The sequence below is a fragment of the Trichechus manatus genome, unplaced genomic scaffold (assembly GCF_000243295.1).
Source record: "Trichechus manatus latirostris isolate Lorelei unplaced genomic scaffold, TriManLat1.0 scaffold00057, whole genome shotgun sequence".
Lineage (NCBI taxonomy): Eukaryota > Metazoa > Chordata > Mammalia > Sirenia > Trichechidae > Trichechus > Trichechus manatus.
The window spans coordinates 13,291,412-13,315,518 of record NW_004443993.1 but is presented as its reverse complement, the minus strand read 5'-3'; the positions used below and the strand labels follow the sequence as shown (position 1 = coordinate 13,315,518).

The 24,107-nt window shown below is 39.5% G+C and overlaps 1 protein-coding gene across 2 annotated transcripts in view; it reads left to right on the top strand.

The window, feature by feature from the left end:
• LOC101340827 (zinc finger protein 883-like) overlaps window positions 1-20,727 on the top strand; it is a 97,281-nt gene extending 76,554 nt beyond the window's left edge. The window contains exons 2-6 of one of the 2 annotated variants that reach the window (XM_023733311.1): window positions 1,600-1,748; window positions 1,833-2,076; window positions 16,930-17,056; window positions 18,081-18,231; window positions 18,580-20,727. In XM_023733311.1, the coding sequence (XP_023589079.1) occupies window positions 2,074-2,076; window positions 16,930-17,056; window positions 18,081-18,231; window positions 18,580-20,311 (2,013 nt within the window). In that variant the 5' untranslated portion in view covers window positions 1,600-1,748; window positions 1,833-2,073 and the 3' untranslated portion in view covers window positions 20,312-20,727. Of the gene's footprint in view, window positions 1-1,599; window positions 2,077-16,929; window positions 17,057-18,080; window positions 18,232-18,579 lie in introns of both variants that reach the window. The other variant, XM_012556204.2, reaches the window with a different exon arrangement.
• The last annotated feature ends 3,380 nt before the right edge of the window (window positions 20,728-24,107 follow it).

Here is a 24,107-nt window from a genome sequence, read left to right as displayed (position 1 = left end):
TAGAAACCACCGTCCTCGGAGTGGGAGAAAGATGTGGCAATCTGCTTCTGTCAGGATTACAGCCTTGGAAACCCAGTGGGGCAATTATATCCTAAGCAGTAGGGTTGCTCTGAGTCGGGATTGACTGCACGACAGGGGTTTAGTTTTTAGTTTAATTGTTATATGGCTTTGACAGAGATGAAGTAGTAAGAAACATGAATTTCCACTCTAAGGCTGAAATTTCCTTCACAATTGTGCCAAAGACAATATGGCCAACCTGATATGGCTGAACAAGGTTAACATAGGAGACAAGCAGTTTACAGAGATCACACACCCTGTGTTTCTCCAGGATCCTAAGCGTGGATAGAGACAGGATCTGTGTTGGATTAGATGCTAATGAGGCAACCGGAATGTCTGCTACCAAATAGCCACACTTAATAGGTTAGGGGCTTCTTGCAGTAAAAAAGCCGACATATTTGCAGTATTAGAGCAACAAATATTTGCATTGAGGGCAAAATGAGAGGCGTGCGTTATGGAAGTACTCAAAATATTACAACACATCCCGATTAGCCACATACCGTGTTGGTGAGTGTGCCTCATTTTTTAATTATTTTAGAAAGTGCTCTTATTTGGATAAATATGAAAAGTGCAACTGTTGGAAAGTGGTGATTTATAGGACACAACTTTGAACATGGAGAAGTGAAAGGTAAATTGATGAGTAATGTGTATAGCATTTGTAATATAAATAGAGAATAAATTTGTGTTTAAAGCAAATGTTATAATATAGAAAGAAAATAATGTGTGTATATCCAATCTATTGAAGGGAAGAGGAACAGAAGGCTGCCGTTTTAGATAGAGGAAAAGATAGGAATAAATATATAGATAATAATCAGGCAGGAGCTGCAGGTATTTGAAAATTGAAATGTGTAGTTTTAATTGTCCTATTTGCGAAAACATTGCTAACTCTAAAGTCATTAACGTAATTTATGTTTGTAATAATTAGAATTGTAATTCACTGCAGTTGCTATTATGGAAGCCATCTCTTTATTTTTTTTAGTACTAATAACCACTTATTCCAGATCAATTAATTTAAAGAGTCCGTTTTTCCTCACTGCATTTTCTGAAATCTGATTTTCTTTCTTTAGGTTATCACTGCCTGGATTGGTATTTAATCTTTGTAATGGGCACAAAGCTCCCCACACCTCCAAGATAACAATCCCACATAGAATGAAAGCCATATATTTTACTTTTGGTAACAAGATCTTGCATAATCAGGGCTCTGTGTTGCTCTCTTTATGTAGAGAGGAAAGGAAAAAAAAGATCTCAATGGGAAAAAAATGCTGATTGCAAAATTAAGAAGAAAAATATTGATCACATTGTACAGTGATATAAATGAAATGAGAATTAAAAATCATGACAGTTAACTGCACATAATAAAAAAATCAAAGAGTTATGGTGGCTTTCTTGACCAGACTTGAAAAATACGTTCTTTCTGACAGTTCACCCATGTTAATATCAAATATAAATGTTTGTGTGGATTTAGAAGCAGCAGAGATACCCAGATAAAGCCACAGTTGGAAATCAGGTGGAAATCAGGTTCACATTTTCTGCCCTGGCCAGGTACGGATGCTTCCCATACTCTGGCATGAGGAAATTGCTCCATCTGTGATTTCCTTGCCATAAGATTGAAAACTGTAGAGCTGCATGAGGACTGAAGATACCCTCAAGGCTGAGCAATGCCTTGAGCCTGGGAGGAAGGCCTACCCAGGGTAAGGGCTGAAGTCAAAAACCTGTCACTCCCTACATAACTCAAGACTGTGTCCCTCAGCCTGCACCCTCATCTTCCATTTCAGGTCTCAAGTGTGACTCAGGAAGAACTGATTTTGTCTAGGCGGCCTGGGACCAAGGGCTACCATCTTACACATCTCTAAATCACCAGTAAGGATTCCAGCTGCAGACTGCCTGTGTAGACAATTATTCATTTGCTTCCAGACTGCTTAGTGGCCTTGTATCCACTTCCATTCCTCTTGCCTTAACTGGGCTCAGGCTGTAAAGAGGACATTCACTTAGACTTCAAGAGGTTGGAGGCAGGAAATGGTGAGTACCACAGAGAACTGGGTGATTGTTAGCATAAAGGGATGAGGCGAAATATTGTTTGTTGGGAGATAAGCTGTGTAGTCCCGGCCCTGTGCTTGTTGTACAACATACAATGTGGCAGAAGAAGTCAAGGTATAAATCCTAAGAAGCACCATTGTCAGAGGATATTCCTCTACACATATGTGGTTCTTTTTTTCTTTTTTTTTTTTGTACTTCAGGTGAAGGTTTACAGAAAAAATAGTTTCTCGTTAAACAGTAGTACGCATATTGTTTTAAGGACATGGGTTAACAACCCCACGACATGTCAATCCTCTCCCTTCTCGACCTTTTTTTTTTTTTTTGATGAAAATATGCATAGCCAAAGATACACCATTTCAAAAATTTCTACATGCACAGTTCAGTGACATCAACTTTGCTCTTCCAATTGTGCCGTTATTCTCACTTTAGATGAAGGTTTACAGAACAAAATAGTTTCTCATTAAACAGTACACATGTTGCCCTATGACAGTGGTTAACAACTCCACTACATGTAAACAATGTCCTTACTCAACGTTGGGTTCCTTACCACCAGCTTTCCTGTCCCCTTCCGCCTTCTAGTCCTTGTTCCTGGACTGCTGTGCCTCATTAGTCCCATTTTGTTTTATGGGGCTGTCCAGACCCCAGCTATACGGTGAACCTCAGAAGTGACTTCACCACTGAGCCAAAAGGGTGTCTGGGGGCCATACTCTCGTGGTTTCTCCAGTCTCTTTTAGACCAGTAAATCTGGTCTTTTTTGTGTGTGTTAGAATTTTGTTCTACATCCTTCTCCACCTCTATCCAGAACCCTCTGTTGTGATCCCGTTCAGAGCGTCGGCGGTCGTAGCTGGGCACCATCTAACTGTACTGGACTCAGTCTGGTGGAGGCCTTGGAACTGTGGTCCATTAGTCCTTTGGACTGATCTTTTCCTTGTATCTTGTTCTCTTCATTCTCTCTTGCTTCCAAAGGGGTGAGACCAGTGGAGTATCTTAGATGGCTGCTCACAGGCTTTTAAGACCGCAGATACTACTCACCCACGTAGAATGTAGAACATTGTCTTTATAAACTGTATTACGCCAGTTGAGCTAGATGTTCCCTGAGACCATGGTTCCCACAGCCCTCTGCCCAGCAGTTCAGTCCCTCAGGGAGTTTGGATGTGTTTATGGAGCTACCATGACCTTTCCTTGTACAAGTTGTGCTGGTTTCCCCAGTATTGTGTACTGTCTCACCCTTCACCAAAGGTACCACTTATCTGTTGCCTATTTAGTATTTCCCCCGCCCCTTCCCATCCCTGGTAACCAACAAAGATTGTTACTTTTTGTGTGTAAAGTTTTTCATGGCTTTTTAGAATAGAGGTCTCATACAGTACTTGTCCTTTTGTGATTGACTTACTTCACTCAGCATAATGTCTTCCAGTTTCATACATGAGATGCTTCACAGATTGATTGTTCTTTATCCTTGCATAGTACTCCATTGTGTGTATGTACCATAGTTTGTTTATCCATTCATCTGTTGATGGGTGTCTTGGTTGTTTCTATCTTATTGCTGTTGTGAACAATGCTGCCATGAACATAGGTGTGCGTATGTCTATTTGAGTAACGACTCTTATTTCTCTAGGATATATTCCTAGGAGTGGGATTGCTGGATCGAATGGTATGTCTATTTCTAGCTTTCCAAGGAAGCACCATATCATTTTCCAAAATGGTTGTATCATTTTGCATTCCCACCAGCAGTGCATAAGAGTTCCAATCTCCCCGCAGCCCCTCCAACATTTGTTTTTTCCAGTGTTTTTGACTGGTGCCAGTAATGCCGGGGTGAGATGGCATCTCATTTTGTTTTAATTTGCATTTCTCTAATGCCTAGCGATGGCGATCATTTCCTCAAGTGTCTGTTGGCAGCTTGTTTTCTTTGGTGAAGTGTCTGTTCATTTCCTTTGCCCATTTTTTAATAGGATTATCTTTTTTTTTGTTGTAGAGGTGTTCGATTTTTTTGTAGATTTTGGAGATTAGACCTTTATCTGACTTATACTGTTCAAAAATTTTTTCCCAGTCTGTAGGTTCTCTTTTTACTCTTCTGGTGAAGCTTTTGAAGAGCATAGGTGTTTGATTTTCAGAAGATCCCAGTTATCTAACTTATCTTGGGGTTTGTGTGTTGATGGTTATGGTTTGTATCCTGTAAGTGCCGCGTAGTAGGGCCTGTAGCGTTGGTTCTATTTTTTCTTCTATGAGCTTTATAGTTTTTGGCTTTATAGTTAGGTCTTTGATCCATTTTGAATTAGTTTTTGTATATGGCGTGAGGTATGGGTCCTGTTTCAATTTTTTGCAGATGGATATCCAGTTTTGCCAGCACCATGTGTTAAAAAGACTGTCTTTTCGCGATTTGATGGATTTTGGGCCCTTGTCGAAGATCAGGTGACTGTAGGTGGATGGATTTACATCTGGGTTCTCAATTCTGTTCCATTGGTCAATGTATCTGTCGCTGTACCAGTACCAGGCTGTTTTGACTACCATAGCTGTATAGTAGGTTCTGAGGTCTGGTAGTGTGACTCCTCCAACTTTATTCTTCTTTAGTAGTGCTTTACTTATTTGGGGCTTCTTCCCTTTCCATATAAAGTTAATGATTAGTTTTTTCACCTCTTTGAAGAATGTTGTTGGTATTTGGATCGGGATTGCGTTGTATTTGTAAATTACTTTGGGTAAAATTGTCATTTTCACAATGTTGAGTCTACCTATCCATGAGCATGGTATGTTTTTCCATTTATGTAGATCCCTTTGGTTTTCTTGCAGTAGTGTTTTGCAGTTTTCTTTGTATAGGTCTTTTACATCCTTGGTTAGATTTATTCCTAAGTATTTTTTTTCCAGGGGCTGTTATAAACGGTACTGTTTTCTTAGTTTACTTTTCATCGTTCTCTTTATTGGTGTATGGGAATCCAAGTGATTTTTGTATGGTTATCTTGTATCCTGCTACTCTGCTGAATCTTTCTCTTAGTTTCAGTAGATTTCTCATGGAGTCTTTAGGGTATTCTATGTATAGTATCATATCATCCGCAAACAGAGATAGTTTAACTTTTTCTTTACCAATTTGGATGCTTTTTTTTTTTTCTTGCCTTATTGCTCTAACTAGAACTTCTAGTACAATGTTAAATAGGATTGGTGATAAAGGGCATGATTGTCTTGTTCCTGTTCTCAAGCGGAATGTTTTCAGCCTCTCTCCATTAAGAATGATGTTGGCTGTTGGTTTTGCATAGATGCTCTTTATTATGTTGAGAAATTTCTCTTCTATACTTATTTTATTGAGAGTTTTTATCAGGAATGGGTGTTGGACTTTGTCGAATGCCTTTTTTGCGTCAATTGAGATGATTGTGTGATTCTTTTCTTTCCTTTTATTTATGTGGTGGATTACATTGATTGATTTTCTAATGTTGAACCATCCTTGCTTACCTGATATGAATCCTCTTGGTTGTGGTGTATTATTATTTTTTTTTTGACATGATGCTGAATTCTGTTGGCTAGAATTTTGTTGAGAATTGTTGCATCTGTATTCGTGAGAGATATTGGTCTGTAATTCTCTTTTTTTGTGGTGTCTTTGCCTGGTTTGGGTATCGAGTTTATGCTGGCTTCATAGAATGAATTTGGAAGTGTTGCTTCCTTTTCTGTGCTCTGAAATAGCTTGAGTAGTACTGGTACAAGCTCTTCTCTGAATGTTTTGTAGAATTCTTTAGTGAAGCCATGTGGGCCAGGGCTTTTTTTTGTTGGGGTTTTTTTTAATTTCTTTTTCAGTCTCTTCTCTTGTTATGGGTCTGTTCAGATATTCAACATCACTTTGTTGTAGTTTGGGTAGGTAGTGTGTTTCTAGAAATTTGTCTATCTTCTCTAGGTTTTCAAATTTGTTGGAGTATAGTTTTTCATAATATTCTGTTATGATCTTTTTTCAGTTGGGTCTGTTGTGATGTCACCCATTTCATTTCTTATTTGGGTTATTTGTGTCCTCTCCTGTTTTTCTTTTGCATCCTCTCCTGTGGTTTGTCGATTTTGTTGATTCTTCCAAAGAACCAACTTACGGTTTTGTTGATTCTATTGTTTTTCTATTTTCTATTTCATTTATTTCTGCTGTGATCTTTATTATTTCCTTTCTTTCGGTGGCTGTGGGCTTTTTTGGCTGTTCTCTGTTTGAGTTGTGTATTAATGTTTTGATTTTGTCCCTTTTTTGATGTGTTTATCTATTGCTATAAATTATTCTTTGATGATTGCCTTTGCTGTATCTCAAAGGTTTTGGTATGATGTGTTTTCATTCTCGTTTGATTCTAGGAAGTTTTCAATTCCATCTCTGATTTCTTCTGTTACCCAGTGGTTTGTAAGCAGGGTGTTACTCAGTTTCCATGTAGTTGATATTTTTTTCCTTGCTCTTTCTGTTGTTAATTTCTACCTTGATGGCATTGTGGTCAGAGAAGATACTTTGTATTATCTCAACATTTTGGATCTTGCTGCGGATTGCTCTGTGGCCTAAGATGTGGTGTGTTCTGGAAAACGTTCCATGTGCTTTGGCAAAGAATGTGTGCTTTGCAGCTGTTGGATAAAGTGTTCTATATATGTCTATGAGGTCAAGTTGGCTGATTGTGCTCTTTAGGTCATCTGTATCTTTACTGAGTTTCTTTTTAGTTGTTCTGTCCTTTACTGAGAGTGGTGTGTTGAAGTCTCCTACTATTATTGTGTAACTGTCAGTTTCTCTTTTTAGTACTGTTAGTTTGCTTTATGTATTTTGGAGTTCTGTCATTGCTTGCGTGGATGTTTATTATGGTCATGTCTTCATGATGGCTCGTCCCCTTAATCGTTATATAGTGTCCTTCTTTGTTTTTTATGGTGGATTTTGTTTTAAAGTCTGTTTTATCTGAAATTAGTATTGCCACTCCTGCTCTTTTTTGGTAGTTGTTAGCTTGATGTAGTTTTTTCCAACTTTTGATTTTTAATAAATTCATATCTTTGTTTTTAAGGTGTGTCTCTTGTAGACAGCATATTTATGGATCCTGTTTTTTTATCCATTACATCACACTCCGTGTCTTTATGGTTGCATTGAGTCCACTTACAGTGTAATTATTGATAGATGTGAGTTTATTGCTGTCATTTTGTAGTGCTTTTTTCTGTGGTGCTGACGTTTTCTTTGTTCCTCTTACTGTCCTATGTTGAATTCCTTTCGTTTGTGGATTTTTTTTTTCATTTCTTTTGTTTTTGTAGGTTTTGTTTTTATTGAGACTTTGTTTTTTCTCTTTATTTTTATGAGTATGTTAACTTTCTTTGTGGTTACCGTGAAATTTACCCCTATCTTTCTAAGTTTGAAACAGTCTATTATTACTTGGTATCACCTTGCCTTCCTTTTCATTAGAAAGTTCTATACCTACACTGTTTATTTCTTCTTTTATTGTTCTGATGTTGTTGTCATTTGCAGATTAACTGCTTTGATTCTCTGTTGTATTTCTTTTGGTTTTGGATAGCCCTTGAGAGTTCATTTCCTAGATTGGTATCTGGCTGGTATGATCCTGCGTCCTAGATTCAGCCTGTGAGCTAAAGTTGTTTGTTCTCAGATCAAAGAACTCCCTTTAATAGTTCTTGTAAGTTTGGTTTGGTTTTGACATATTTCGTTAATTTCCTTTTATCTGGAAATGTCCTAATTTTATCATCATATTTGAACGAGAATTTTGCAGGATATATTATTCTTGGCTGGCAATTTTTTTTTTCCTCAAGGTTTTATATATGTCATCCTATTGCCTTCTTCCTGCATGGTTTCTGGTGAATCTGAGCTTAGTCTTATTGTTTGTCCTCTGTGTCTGACTTCTTGTTTTTCATAAGCTGCTCTCAGGATTCTTTGTCTTTGGTTTTGGCGAGTGGGATTATGATATGCCTTGGTGATTTTCTTTTGGGGTCTCTCCAATATGGGGTTCGTTGAGCTTCTTGGATGGCCATCTTTTTATCTTTAATGATACTGGGGAAGTTTTCTGTCAGCAGTTCTTCAATGATCCTCTTTGTGTTTTCTGTTTTCTCCCCTGTTCTGGAACTCCAATTACTCGAAAATTTCTGCTTTTGATAGTATCCCATATAATTCTCAGGGTCTCTTCGTTTTTCTTTGTTGTTTTTTTTTGAGTTTTCCTCAAATGGAATTGTATGCAAGTTTTGTCTTCAATTCCGCTGATCCTGTTTTCCACCATTTCAAATCTGCTCCTCAGCCTTTCTGTGACACCATCCATTTCTGAAGTTTTGTTATCATTTGGATTTCCAATTGTTTTTGTATAATTTCTAGTTGTGAATTTATTTTGGCATTTTGTTCCTGTATTATTTTCCTGAATTCTTCCATTTATTTTGTATTTTTCATGAATTTGTCTGCCTTTTCCATGAATTTCTGTTTTTTCCTCTTTTTTGTCTGCTTTTTGCTTCAACTCTTGGGTAATTGTGAGCATTAGAGATTTGAATTCCTTATCAGGGAGTTCTAGTGCTTTTTCTTCTACCGGAAAGTCATCTGGTTTATTTTGGACGCCTACTGGAACCATCCTGTCCAGTTTTAGTAAATGTTTTGGTATTTTCTGCTGTGTTCGGGGCATTTAGTAGTTATTTTTCTCATATATTGATTACAGATTTGTTTTATCCTTTTTTTTTTAAATTTGGCTATATCTGAGCAGGCGGGCTGTGTGTTCTTTGCTCGTCTGTGGGCACGATACTTTTCGCCTCCTCCAATTGGCAGGGTCAGTTGTTCAGATATGGTACAGCAGGGCAGGTCTAGCTGAAGAGGAGTTGCTAGGATGAGTTGTTTGTGGCACTTACTATAGCCACCAGAGTGGGCCATTAATCAGTGCAGGCAGGTTCTGGTAGGCTGTGCCTGTGCTGCTTGGTGGTGTGATGTTAAGTGCACGGTGCAGGTAGGCAGGGGAAAGGGTGGAGACTGTGATGTGTGGCACTAAGATGGGTATGGGAGAGAGGAGAGAAGAACAGGAGCCAAAAACGTACAAACAAAAAAGAGTGCTAGGGGAGCTTGTCATTGGAGTGGAGAGATGAGAGACTATGAAACGCAGAAAAACAAAAAGGGACAGAAAAAGAAAACAAAAGAATGAATAAAAATTAGATAAAAGAAAAGCTCCCAAGGATCCCACCAGTACGGCTACGAGGTGTGGGGAAGTTGTTCCTAGGTGTTGAAGTACACCCTGGCTAGAAGGCATAGATGTGTCACTCAGCACCAGGTATTCAGGGGACAGGAGGAGAAGGAAGGTATAGAGAGAAGAGAATCTAATGAAGAAAGACAAAAAGGGAAAAAGAAAAAACGAAAAGAAAACGAATTAAAAAAAAAGAACAAGAAAATCCCCCCAAAGAACACACAATACCCACGAAAACAGAAACATCCTCAGGGATCTCTCTGCACATCTGCGTAGGTGAGAGGGTAGGTCCCAAGCCAAGCAGCACTGCCCGGCCAGAATGGGTTTCCAACTTTAGAAAAGAAAAAACAATTCAAAATAAGAAAAAAGCCCCAGGAGCCCACCAGCATGGCAACACAGACTGGGAAGCAGTTCCACACTCAAGCGGAGCTCTACAGCCCCTCAGGAAGAAACAAAGATGGCACACGGAACCAGGTATTTGAGCAAAAGCAGGGGGACGTGGTGAGAGGTAAGGAAGAAATCAAACGAAGCTGAAAAAAGTAACACCAGCAGCCAACAAATGGCACTCAGGGAGTCAGCCAGTGCAGGCGGATGGAATCCAAGCATCCAGTGCTTCCTGGCTAAGACACTGTGGCTGTGGGAAGCAGAGAAGGCCAAGTGGGGGTGAAGAAAGGTGACGGGTGGGAAAGCCCCTATATTACTGGTTACTGGTTGTTCTGTCTCCTGCTGGAAGGTCCATGAAACTGCTTTTTCCTACCACCTGTTTACTGGTCTCTGATAGGAGTCCAAGATGGCAGATCCGTGCTGTGTTAGCTGATGGGAGACTTCTGCATATATGTCTCCTCACTCTTTGTTCTCAGTTTCTTATTCTGTTCGGTGCTTGACTGAGTTCTTTATCTCTTCGTTTGATTTTTAGGGTTTCTGGATTGCTGTTTTCTCTGTTTGGCTTAGTTTTTCTGATCTTTGCTGTGGAGGAATGGCATGCTTCTGCCAAGAGTGCCATGTTACCAGAATTCCTGGAAACAGTTATATTTTGCTTTCATTCGTAGGTGATAATTTTGCTGGACACAGAATACTAATTTGTTAGGTTTTTTGCCTTTCAATAATTGTTACTATTTCACTTCACAGTCTTTGTGCTGACAAAGCTTCTGAAGACAAATCTGCTGTCTTAATTTTGTTCTTCTATCAGTAAGGTGTATTTTCTCCTCTGGTTTCTTTCATGATGGTCTGTGTTTTGATTTTCTTCTGTTTAAATATGTCTAGGTGTGGATTTTTTGTACTTATCCTGATGGGTGCTATTTGAACTTCTGCACCTGTGATTTGGTGTCTGTCATAAATTTTGTAGAATTAGCCATCATTACTTCAAATATTAATATTTATATTCTTTTTCTCTTATTCTTTTGGTATTTTCATCACCCATAGTTTACACCTTTTGTTCCAGAGTTCTTGGGTATTCTACTCCCTCTTTTTTCCTTTCCATTCTTCTATGCATTTGTTTTGGATGTTTCTATTGACCTATCTTGAGCTCACTGATTCTTTTGTTGGCCATGTCCAGTCTTTTGCGAATTCCCTGAAATACATACATTCTTCATTTCTGTGACATTGTTTTTCATTTCTGGTATTTCCTTTTGGTTTTTGTTAGACTTTCCATCTCTCTACTCACATTAGCCATCTGTTCTTGCATGTGGTCTACTTTCTCCATTGGAGGAGGCCTTATCATATGAATCATAGTTGTTTTAAATGCCCAGTCTGATAATTCCAAATTCTGTGTCATTTCTGTCTGGTTGTGATACTTCCTTTGTCTGTTCAAACTGTTTCCTTTGTCTTTTACTTTGCATTTTAATTTTTTGTTGAAAGATGGATATGATGTATTGGTTAAAAGAGACTGGTGAATTTGCCTTTAGTGTGATGTTTTACGTTTATGTGGTTAGAAGTAAGATGTTTTTGTTGTAGCTGTAGATGTGAGAGACTAGTATCCCCCCCCCCTTTTTTTTCCTTCCCTCCACTCCTGTCTTTGGGCTTCATTACAGATTTTTCTTAAATAGACTCAGTCTAAAGTTCTTTCAGTTTTAATCCTTTTTATTATACAGGCATACCATTGATGTGGTGGTATATGGGTGTAGGGAAAGAAAGTAGTGTATAGTCCTATGACTGGATTTCAATTTTTTAGTGAGCCTGATCTAGTTGGCACCTTCACAGGTGCTTCACAGCTCTCCTCCTTCTCCTTTAGATGAGACCAAAATCCTAGATGGGTTTGGAGTTGAGTCTTTCCCTTCCCCCAAATCATTTAGACTCTTTTTAAAATCCCAATTTGTTAATGATCTGGTGAAATAGTTTCCTTTGAGGACAACTTTTTTCCGGAAGAACATAACGCTTTGGGTGTAGTTTAAAATGGCTACTTTTTCTCTCCTTACTGGAAGCACTAGGGGATTTTTCTTGAATCAATAAGAACCTAGTAGGGTTCCTGGAGCCTAAAACTCAGGAAAGTGAGGGGGCCTCCCTGACTGGACCCTCTGGTATTTTTAGCTCTCAAGCAGATGTGGAGTGGATTTCGTGCTATTAGTCAATTTAAGTTTTTCTGCCCAAATACTGGCATCAGCAGCAGGTTCTCATACTTAGCTTTTTTGTGTGTAAAGCGTCATTCTCTGTATTTACCTGATTGTGTCCAGTTTTGGGGGAAGCATTTTGCTCCATGACTTCAATTCTCTGATGGATCTGAGAAGAATTGTTGATTTTCAGTTTGCTTAGCTTTTTTCTTGTAGTGAGGACAAGAGTAATGACTTCCAAGCTGCGTGCCAGACCATAAACATATAGTCTGTTTTTTTCTATCATTAGTATGTCTTTTATTTTCATGTTTCTGTCTTTATACTTTTCCTTTATGCTGCTTTTAATTTTACAGTGTCCCAATTTACATTTAGCTTATTGCTAATCAGCCTTTTTTCTTTTCTTGGAATGTAGTTGTGTTTTTTCCTTTTGTAGGGCGTAAAGGCCATTGGATCCCTTTGGATCCTGTGCTTCTACATTGGGACTTGTTGAAATGGATGAGCATCTGAAATCTACATTGTTTATTTGCTGTCCACACCATAGTGTTTAGGAGTATAAGCATTCAGATATTTCTATTTTTTAATTGTTTTATTTGTTGTGGCTGCATGAAGTAGGCTCTGTGTAAGTTTTACCTAAATCACTTTAATTAACTGAAGGCGCTGGAGATGGGTATCTTAAAGCAAGAGTTATGTCTGAGAAAACAGAACTTTACTGGGAGGAAGATCTTAAAGTTGTCTGAATGGAATAGGGTATTTTTCTCTGTTTGCAATAATGCATAGTTGGGCTCTAGGGCATTTATATTGTTATTGTACAAAAAGAAGCAGAATAGCAAGAAGACTGCATGCACGTAAACAGAAGTGGAGTTGTGAAGAATTAGGCATCAAATACAAATGGACCCTGCATTCTGACCCTGGCTTGTCCACATTCTAATTGAGCACCTTCAAGCTTACGATTGTTTATCTCTTAATTTTCCTTGAATAGCCGTGAACATATTTCAAATAATGTATGTTTAATACTGTCATTATATCTGATCTGTTATGCTTTTTCAAAAATATCTGCCATGTTGTAGTTATTCAATAAATTGAAGATTTTATTATTATTATGTATTGTAGTAATATGTGATTGTCCTAGGCTGGGTTCTCTAGAGAAGGAAAACCAATAAAGCATATAAAGATACACAGAAAGAGATTTACGTCAAGGAAACAGCTCATGTGATTGTAGAGGCTAGAACATCCCAAGTCCGTGGATCAGACTAGAGGCCTGTCCCAGTTCATGCAGCCACAGAAGCTGGCAAGCCCAAGATCGGCAGGTTGGAGAGCAGGGCTCCCACTCACAGGCTGTGAAGGTCGATGAATTCCAAGATTCGCAGGCAAGACCACAAGGTTTCTCCTGATTCACGTAGCTGCAGGGGCTGCTGAACCCAAGATCAGCAGGTCAGAGAGCAGGGCTTCACTCACAGGCTGTGAAGATCTATGAATCCCAAGTTCATCAGGTAGACTGACAGCTGAAGTCCGAAGAACCAGAGGTGAGACAACAGGAGGCAGCCGCAGAATCCAGAGTGAGCAAAAAGCCAGAACGTCTGCTTATATTCAGATGCAGGCCACACCCCCAAGGAAACTCCCTTTCATCTGATTGGCTACTCACAGCCTATTCAGTCTTGGAAATGATCACATATAAACACTGAAAATCATGGGCTAGCCAAGTTGACACATAATCTTAACTATCACAGTGATCATATGTGTCAGCAAAAAAAGGACCATCAACGAGATGGATTGGCACAGTGGCTTCAATAATGTGATCAAAGACCACAGCCTTCAGTGTGGATTGCTCCTCAACATAAAACTCACAACTGGACAAATAAGCAACATCATGGTAAACGGAAAAAAGGTTGAAGTCAAGAACTTCATTTTATTTGTATTCACAATCGACGCCCATGGAAGCAGCAGTCAAGAAATCAAATGTTTCATTTCATTGGGCGAATCTGCTACAGAAGACCTTTTTTAAGTGTTAAAAACCAAAGATGTCACCTTGAGGATTAAGGTGCTCCTGACCCAAACCATGGCCAAACCATGGTGTTTTCAATGGCCTTGTATGCATGTGTACGCTGTTCAATGAATAAGGAAGACCTAAGAAGAATTGATGCCTTTGGATTATGCTGTTGGTAAAGAATATTGAATATACCATGGACTGCCAAAAGAATGAACAAATCTGTTCTGGAAGTACAGTGAGAATGCTCATTGGAAGCAAGGATGGCAAGACTTTGTCTCACATACTTCAAACATGTTATCAGGAGGGACCAGTCCCTGGAGAAGGACATCATGCTTGGTAAAGTAGAGGGTCATCAAAAAAGAGGAAGACCCCCAATAACATCGATTCACACAGTGCAACAATGGGCTCAAGCATAACAATGATTGTGAGGATGCTACAGGACTGAGCAGTGTTTCATTCTGTGGTACATGAAGTCTCTGTGAATCGGAACCGACTCATCGACCCTTAACAACAGCAGTGTGTGTTAGGATTTTTCACGACTTTGAAACATATAACCTGGTTCCCTGCATTGGAGACTTTTGAGTTTTGCTTGAGATTGGAAACTTGTTTTAACACCATCGTATCAGGAATGATTGGAGATAACATAGGCAGATCATATCACCTACATCTCTGGGAAGAAGAGCCTTCCTGTTATGCAGCTGCTCAGCTGTTGAGTCCAGTTTTAGCATCAAAAATGTTATGTAGCAGCCTTTCGTCTCCTCACCGCATGTGGAGGCCAGTATGTTGAACCTGTTTCTCAGAGTCTAGTCCTTAGTGGGACCCTACAGTTCAGGTGATTTCAGAAATCAGGGTTCAAGTAATCGTATGCTCATGTGCCTTTTATGGACTGCCAGCATAAAAAATTTTGAAATAGAAATTCCACGGGGCAGGTGTGTCCGTTACTTATAATTCTTGGGCAGTTTAACTGGTAAACCCTGTGCACTTCAATTAATTTCTTTACAAAATGGGAATCTTAACCTATTCATGGTCAGCAAATACAAGGCCATGCTATTAAGCCCTTTGAGATACAAGGGTTGTAAAATTGGCTTTGGGCTATCGTGAACAATGCTCAAAGCCAATTTTACAACCCTTGTATTTCTAAAGGGCTTTCTAAGGAGGCGCCATATCATTTTCCAAAATCGTATCATTTTGCATTCCCACCAGCAGTGCATAAGGGTTCCGATCTCCCTGCAGCCCCTCCAGCATTTTTTTCCAGTGTTTTTGATTCGTGCCAGTAATGCTGGGGTGAGATGGTATCTCTTTGTGGTTTTAATTTGCATTTCTCTAATGGCTAGTGATCGCAATCATTTCCTCGTGTGTCTGTTGGCAGCTTGAATGTCTTCTTCGGTGAAGTGTCTGTTCATTTTCTTTGTCTATTTTTTAATAGGATTATTTGTCTTTTTGTTGTAGAGGTGTTGGATCTTCTTGTAGATTATGGAGGTTAGACTTTGTCTGACTTGTACTGTCTAAAATTTTTTTCTTAGTCTGTAGGTTCTGTTTTTACTCTTGGTGAATTCTTTTGAGGAGCATAGGTTGACATGTCAAGGGGTTAACCAATGTCATAAAACAACATGTGTACTACTGTTTAATGAGAAACTATTCTGTAAACCTTCACCTAAAGTACAGTAAATAAAATAAAAATTATAAAAAAAATCCCATGGAACCTAGTCAAAGCAATTAAACAAGGTTTTGTCAAGGAAAAAAAAATTGGCTTTGGGGCAGTGTCTGATTTCTTCCAACCCCACATGAGGGAAGGAGAACCAAGATCAACAGCCCAAGGCTGATTCCTGTGAGGTGGAGGTCTGACAAGCCCATTCTCTCCACCATCCTTACCAACTCTGAAACCAATCATCCCTCCCACAGCACTCTACTGGGTTCAAAATTCATCATGATGGCTACACAGAACTCAGAGACTCTACTCACAATTATAGAGTTTGTTTTAAGAGAAGTAACAGTTACAGTTCAGGTTGAAGAACTCTCAGGATACAGTTCTTCAATCAGGATAGCCTCTCCCAGCTGTGCTCACAGGCATACTTCTCCCTGGCCCTCAGTCTGCCCAAAGGCACTCAGCTTTCTCTCTCTTTTGGCCAGAAAGCCCACCACAGGGTCTTCTGCTGCTGGGTCTCTCCTGCTGGTGGCTCCTTCCTTAGGGGTGGTGGGCTCCTCTCTTTGCTCTTGAATTGGCTCTCTAATGCAAAACTGACCAATCCCTTTGGTAGGTCACGATTACCCCATCACACAGTCACCTGGGTGGGAGTTACAAGACCATGGCTAGAAAGACCACACCCAAAAGTAATCCACCGCAGTGGTTATTATCATCTGAATACATTAGAGCATGTTTATGTGGGTTTCTTGGTGTACATTCTTAGAGTGGTTGCTTATAATTGGATTAAAAGTTTGACAGTTGTGTGAACATCTAGAATTTCGTGTTCACTGTTTCTGACCGGTGCTCTGTTAACTTTTCAATCACCTTGCGTATTTCCATGAAAGAGAGAATAACAGTGCAGCTTTTAAAGTATTAAAAAATTGGTAACAGACATGTAAAAATTTATAATTAGAATATTCGTTTTTTGTCAGGTGGTCTTGTCACTGCTGTTGACCAGAGTTACCAGTTTTTTTGGTAGGCCTGTCATGGCTGTTGAGGGACACAAGGAAAAACCACTAGTCCGTCAGTGTTTCCTGGATTATCCTGCTAGTTTTATTGAGTGTTCTGGTGGGTCTTACGGAAGGCAGTAAAATTATTTTTTCCCACAAAGAGATGATTATCTGAATGTGGAAATAGCCCTTTCATTTGTAGAGGGTTTCTCTCTTTTCTGCTTTAGTTCTGGGTTTTCTGGAACATGGATATACAGAGAAATGAGGCGGGAATTGGTCAGTGTCAAACTGGACAGAAAGGTTCAGTGTTTCAGAAATATATTGTTAAACCTATGAGATAGGATGCTAAAAATCAGGATGTAAATGTAGACAGCAAAAGGAAGAGCCTAATGGTCAAACTCTAGAGTAGAACACAGAGAGTTCTGTGACTTTTCTGTGAATTCTGTGGTCCCCTGCTCTAATAACCTCGCTTGAGATTTCACACACATTGTGGAAGATGATCCCTTGCTAATCCAGAGTATGTGGGTTATTTTAGGACTCAGTGGTGTTTGAGGATGTGGCCGTGAACTTTACCCAGGAAGAGTGGGCTTTGCTGAATTTTGCTCAGAGGAAATTCTACAGAGATGTGATGATGGAAACCTTCAGAAACCTGGCCTCAGTTGGTAAGGAGGATTTCGGTTTTCTTTCTTTTTCAATAGTGAATGAAAGTATTGTACTCCTGGACCTTGTTTCAAGGTTTAGGTTGAGGAAGGGGAATACATTGGAACACCTGACAAACATTCACTTCCCTCATGGAGCTTAGTCTATTGAGTGTTTTCCCTGAATGCAAAAATCTGCACATTAAACTGAGTTTGTATTTGTCTTTTGTTTAAAAGCTTTGAGGGTCTTTAAGTGTTGTAAATGTGCTCATTGGCTTGAGCGGTCACTTTGGACACAGATTTGCGGATTAGTACCTCATTAGAATTTTACCATATTTTTTACAAATTTGGTATAATTACTTTGTGGCAAATAAACTCATAACAGTCCGTCTATAGAGACTCTGGTGGCCAAAACATTGGCTCAATGTCAGGGAAATTTTGCTTTCCAGTGTCTTCCCTCATGATCTGCCATCCCCCATGAACACCGTGTCACCTAAACTCACTTGTTCTCCCAGGGAAAGACCTAAGGAGAATTGAGTTAGTCCTTCCTTATTCAGAGCCATGGTGTCAGGATGCACCAGGAAGACAAGAATCCTTTGAAGGATGAACCCTGCATGGAGGGAATTACATTTGAATAAGTCAACTTGAAAAAGTTTTGGTTTGAGGAGGCTAAACTTCCACATATACCTGAGCTTATTATTATTACTGTTTCCCTCTCCATCAGTTTTCTCACACCTTCTTTATCCATGAGACAGATCTTCCCCACTTCTCTTTTAACATTATCATTGCACACATGCATTGTTTCTAGTACCTTTCTATTATGCTTTCCTGAATACTCTATTTATGACACTGTCATCTTCAATCATCAAGAAATAATTGAAATTATTTTTTTAGTAAATTGCTTACCCTTTCGACCATTGCCAAAGTAGTAGAACATCAGTACGCCTCAATGTCATTCTTTGCTCTTAGGTGCCTTGTTCCTTATTTTAAAAAGCTCCTTAGCATTCTGTTTCATGTTGTGAAATTGAACTTAAAATTATTGTATCAGTTTCTCAACAGGTTGATAAAGGACAAATGGTGTCCACTGACCATTTAATAATGCGATTCATAAAGAATAACTTCCGGTATACCATGTTAGGAGAAGCTTGTGAATTCCACGGCGTTAAAGAACAGTGTAACAACAAACACAGGCATATGACGTGAGTATCATTCACATGAGCATGAACAGGACCTCACTAGTGTGTCGGGAGGTATAACATTTATATGTGTGTGTATAAAACTAACTAAAATTCTGTGTTCACATAATTTCACAATGTTATGTTTTCATAAATATGAATGAGATAATGAGTATTTGAAACATATTTCACTTGTATAGAATTATAAAGCACCATTATTTAGAAAGAATGTGATGGTAATGGAATTGACTTCTAGTAGACGGTATACCCTATTCAAAGTGAGATGACTCAGAACAGAAAACATACGTATTGATTGTGTACTATAATTTTATGATAACAAAATTCAAGCAACATGCTGTCCCTTTTTGACAGATGGCATACAGATGAGAGCCTCCATGAAAGTAATGAATGGAAAGAAAAGGAAAGGAAAGAAGGTAATCAGTGTGGAAAACTTTTCAGCAAGATTGCGTGTCTTACCAGGCTCAAGAAAACTGTTACTAATGAAAATCCTTCTAAATGCTGTAAACGTGCAAAACCTTTAAAGTATCATTCTTCATTTAAACATCACATCAGATCTCACACTGGATGCAGTACCTATCAGTGTAAGGAATGTGGAGTGGCCTGCAGTAGTTCCTCTTGCCTGAGCACTCACGTAAAAACTGTTACTGTAAAGAATATTTATAAATGTAAGGAAAGTGGCATCACTTGTTCCTCATCCTTCAATACACATGAAAGAACTCATGGTAGAGACAGGCCTAATGAATATAAGGAATTCAAGAAAGCTTTTGGTCAGTTCTCAACCTTCATTGAACATAAAAAAATTCAAAGTGGAAGGCAACATTATGATCATAAGGAATATGTGAATACCTGTAGTTCTTCATCATCCCTCAGTAAACATATTAGCATTCACAGTGGAGTGAGGTCTTATGAATGTAAGGAATGTGGGAAAGTGTTTACTTGTGCCTCATACCTTACTACACATAGAAGAATTCACAGTGGTGAGAGGCCTTATAAGTGTAAGGAATGTGGGAAAGCCTTACGTTATTCCTCATCTTTCAGTAAACATAAAAGAACTCACACGGGAGAGAGGCCTTATGAATGTAAGGAATGTGGAAAAGCCTTCAGCTGTGCTTCACACCTCACTACACATTTAAGAACTCACAGTGGAGAGAGGCCTTACGAATGTAACGAATGTGGGAAAGCCTTTAGTTGTTCCTCATCTCTCACTACACATACAAGAACTCACAGTGGAGAGAGGCCTTACAAATGTAAGGATTGTGGAAAAGCCTTTAGGCAGTCCTCAAACCTATTGAATCATATAAGAACTCACAGTGGAGAGCGGCCTTATGAATGTAAGGAATGTGGGAGAGCCTTTAGCCAGTCCTCACACCTGATCAATCATATAAGAACTCACAGTGGAGAATGGCTTCATGAATGTAAGGAATGTAGGAAAACCTTTAGCCAGTCCTCACACCTGATCAACCATATGAGAACTCACAGTGGAGAGTGGCCTTATGATTGTAAGAAATGTGGGAAATCTTTTTGTGACTTCTCCAACTTCTCTAGACATATAAGAACTCACAGTGGAGAGAGGCCTTATAAATGTAAGGAATGTGGAAAAGCCTTTACACAGTCCTCATCTCTCAGTCAACATAAAAGAACTCACAGTGGAGAGCGACCTTATGAATGTAAGGAATGTGGGAAAGCATTTAGCCGGGTTTCAAACCTCACTAGACATATAAGAACTCACAGAGGAGAGAGGCCTTATGAGTGTAAAGAATGTAGGAAAGCCTTTAGTTTGCGCTCAGCCCTCACTAGGCATATAAAAACTCACAGTGGGGAGAGGCCTTATGAATGTAAGGAATGTGGGAAAGCATTTATCCGGTCCTCAGCCCTCACTACACATATAAGAATTCACAGTGGAGAGAGGCCTTATGAATGTAGGGAATGTGGGAAAGCATTTAGCCAGTCCTCATCTCTCACAACACATACAAGAACTCACAGTGGAGAGAGGCCTTATGAGTGTAAGGAATGTGGGAAAGCCTTTAGTCACGCCTCATCTTTCACTCACCATATAAGAACTCACAGCAGAAAGAGGTCTTAACGAATGTACAAAGTGAGGAAACATTTTCAGTTCTCTCTCCTACTTGAAAATACGTTAGAAAGTACATTGAGGAGAAATATATATTGCACGTATGACAGGTCCTATCAACGTCAAAAACAAGGGAAGCCTTCAGTGTGAGTACTTCTTTTGGACCTGTATAATACCTCACACTGGAGAGACTCGGGGACTAGAAGCAAAGAATGTCTTCGTTTGTACCACATAACTTTGGATGAGTATCAAAATGTAAATTTGGTTCTGATATATAAAAATTGCCTGTAATACACAATCTCGTCAACCTCTGTTCTAAGTTTTGTGTTTTTTTTACTCCACTATGTTTTTAATATTTTTATTAATAAATTTTCATATTATAAAGCAGTATGTTCTCGATGTAGAGAAATTGGATTTTAACAGAAATTTGGGAGGAAAAGCAAAAATCACTCAGAATTCCACCATTCTCGTTATTTTGTGTATTTTAGCCTGCTTTGTATGCAAAGCAGTCATTTCCTAAAGAATCTGGCTTATACATCATGTGTACTGTTGTACTGAACTTTTTTGGTTGTTTAAAATCTTCCACAACTACTCTGATCTTTTATGAATGCGAAAATTGCACAGAAAATTTTAACTCACATCCCACCATTTCACAAAAATGTCCCTCTCAAATGGTGCTGTGAGAAGCAGGATTTTCATTGAAGGAGGGCTCACATTGAAGATACATGGAAATGGTGGACCTGCATAGACCTACAACCTGCTCTAAATTAAATGGAACTTGTGGCCAGCTCAGTCCTCCTTTTGGTAATATTGTTCAAGAAGAGTGCACTAGGCCAGGAGTTGAGGCTGCAGTTGCTGGACTGGTGGCTGTTTCTGTACCTGGGATACATACCCACTATGAGGCCTGGAGGTTTATACAGAGCTCCTCTGCCCCACGGTGAACTGGGATCTTCTTGACTTCTCATGTAAGTGGCTTGGGAAATGATGGCTATAGGTAGCAAAAGCCTTCAAATTAGGCCGCCCATTGGACCAATTGCCCTTTCAGAATCACTTTTTGCAAATTCTTGGGCACCGTAATGGTGTACCTTGATAATAGTGCTACATTGTGGAAATAGTAAAAAAGAAGAGAAATGGTGTCAGTGTCCCAACAGGAAGGGAGTTTTTAGATAAATGCCGCGCCACATGTCACAGTGTTGTACTGCAACTAAATGAATTTCTTCAGAAAAATTTATTCCACAGTAGGTAAAGCAATCACAGTTTAACGTGTGAAGCATGGGTATAGAAGTATGTACATAATGATGGCCGTTTTATAAAAAATTTATATATGCAGACAGGTCAGCTTGTAGAGATTTGCTGTAAAGGTGCGACTAAGTAATTTCTTTAGTCGTAGGACCACTACTACAATGAAAATATAAAACAGCTTCCTCTATGCAAAAAATTCCCTAGTGCTGCCACTTTAGGCATGAATCTCTGGCACTAGTTCATATACATGTCATACTTTACGTATTTTTTAGATTCTGGCTCCTGTTGGTGTCAGTGAGTTTCAGATTCATCCATGTTGGCGAATGTATTGACGGTTCCTTTTTATTGTTGTATGTTGTATAGACCTACCACAGTTCATATATTCATCAGGTTAAGAGTGTTTGAGTTTCCACTTTTTTATTCTTTGGCTTTTTGAATAAAACTGCAATAAACATTTACGTAGTGGGTTTATGTGAATGTAAAGTTTCATTTTTCTCATCTGTATCTGTATAAGTTGGATTGGCGTGTCATAGATGTATGATTACCTGTATCAGAAACTTTCAATCTGTTTCTCAAAGGGGCTGTGCCATTTCATATTCCACCAGCAGTGTATAATTGCAGTTGCTAGGATCTGGAGAGGCTGCTTCCACAGCAATAAAACACACTTCTGATTGCCTCTGTTTTCAGAGGAGGGATTTGCGTTGGCAGCTCACCTGATAGGCATTCCACATTTGTGAGGATAGTATGTGGAATGTAGCACCTGGATTAGTCCCTTCTTGCAGTGTCCTTTATTGTCCTCCATATGTTCGTAACTGGCAGAAGAGTGAAGTAAAGCCCAGCTCCATTACCACAGATCAGGGGAAAATTGTGTATTTGCCGCAGAAGGAATAAATTGACAGCCAGGACAATAGTCAATATGTGGCTTTTGTTTTTCGTCAGTGATAAACCAGCTCCTAGCACTGCCAAGCTTGTCTTGGTGCCCAACCTTTTCCCCTTTCCCATGGGAACTTAAGGTGTCTGCCTCTGTGCCTGCCTGCCTCTCCTACAAACTCTAAATATCTTCTTTGACATCAATGTACTGAAAAGGCAACTCTTCGTGACTCCAACCAACTGGAACAATGCCTAATCTAATAAGTGAAAGGTGCTAAAATGATGCAGAGCATAGGAAGTGCTGTACTTACAGTTTTAATATAGCAGAAAGGATACAAATCAGGACCAGCATAAAGCAGAGCCACATATGGTGAGATTTTGCAGGATGTAAATGCAGAGTTCCCATGTCTCATGCCTACTTCTTCCATCCTCCCTTGTATAGGCATGCCTCGGAGATACTGAGGGTTCAGTTCCAGACCACAGCAATAAAGCAAATATTGTAATCAAGTGATTCATGCAAATTTTCTGGTTTCCCAGTGCATGTAAAGATTACATTTATACTATATTGTAGTCTATGAACTGTACAATAGCATTAAGTTTAAGAAAAATAACATACATACCTTAATTAAGACATACTTTATTGCTAATGAATGCTAACCATCATCTGAGCCTTCAAAGAGTTGTAATCTTTTTTTCCTGGTATAGATTCTTGCCTAGGTGTTGATGGCTGCTGAATGATCAGGGTAGTGGTTGCTGAGAAGGTTGGGGTGGCTGTGGCCATAACATAAGACAACAATGAAGTTTGCCGTATTGGTTGACTCTTCTTTCAGAAAGATTTCTCTGTAGTATGTGATGCTGTTTGATACCATTTTGCCCACAGTAGAACTTCTTTCAGAATTGGAGTCAGATGACTTCTAGGCAACATGGTGATATAGTCAGAAGCACCACGCCGTCCCTCCGCAGCAAAGATCAGAAAAACTAAATCAGAGCCACACGTCAATCCTGAAACCCTAAGCATCAAAGGAAAAAATAAAGAACTCAGCCAAGCACTGAATAGAATAAGAAACTGACCGAGAACAGAGAGCGAGGAGAGATGCATGCAGAGGTCCCCAATCAGCTACCGCAGCAAGGATCTGCCATCTTGGACTCCTATCGGAGATCAGTTAACGGGGTATGAGAAAGCAGCTTCATGGAGCTTCCAGCAGGAGACAGAACAACTGGTAACCAGCGATATAGGCTTTCCCAACCCCTACCCTTCTTCACCCCCACTTAGCTCCTCTGCTTCCTGCAGCCACAGTTTCTTCACCAGGAAACACCAGCTTCACCCTGATATCCCTTGGATTCCACCCGCCTGCACTGGCCAACTCCTTGAGTCAGCCTTTTGTTGGCTGCTGGTGTTGCTTTTTTCTGCTTTAGATTTCTTCCTTACCTCTCACCACCTCCCCCTCCTTTCTCTCAAATACCTGGCTCCGTGTGCCATCTTCCTGAAAGGCTGCAAAACACCGCTTGACTATGAAACTGCTTCCCGGGCCGTGCTGCCACAATGGAGGGACCCCCGGGGCTTTTTTATTTGTTGCCACTGGTTTGTTGTGTTTTGACTTTGTTTCTTTTTTTTCCCTCAGCTTGGGAGCCCCTTCTAGCCCGGCAGAACTGCGTGGCTTGGAAGCTGCTCCCTTACTCTGCACAGATGCACAAG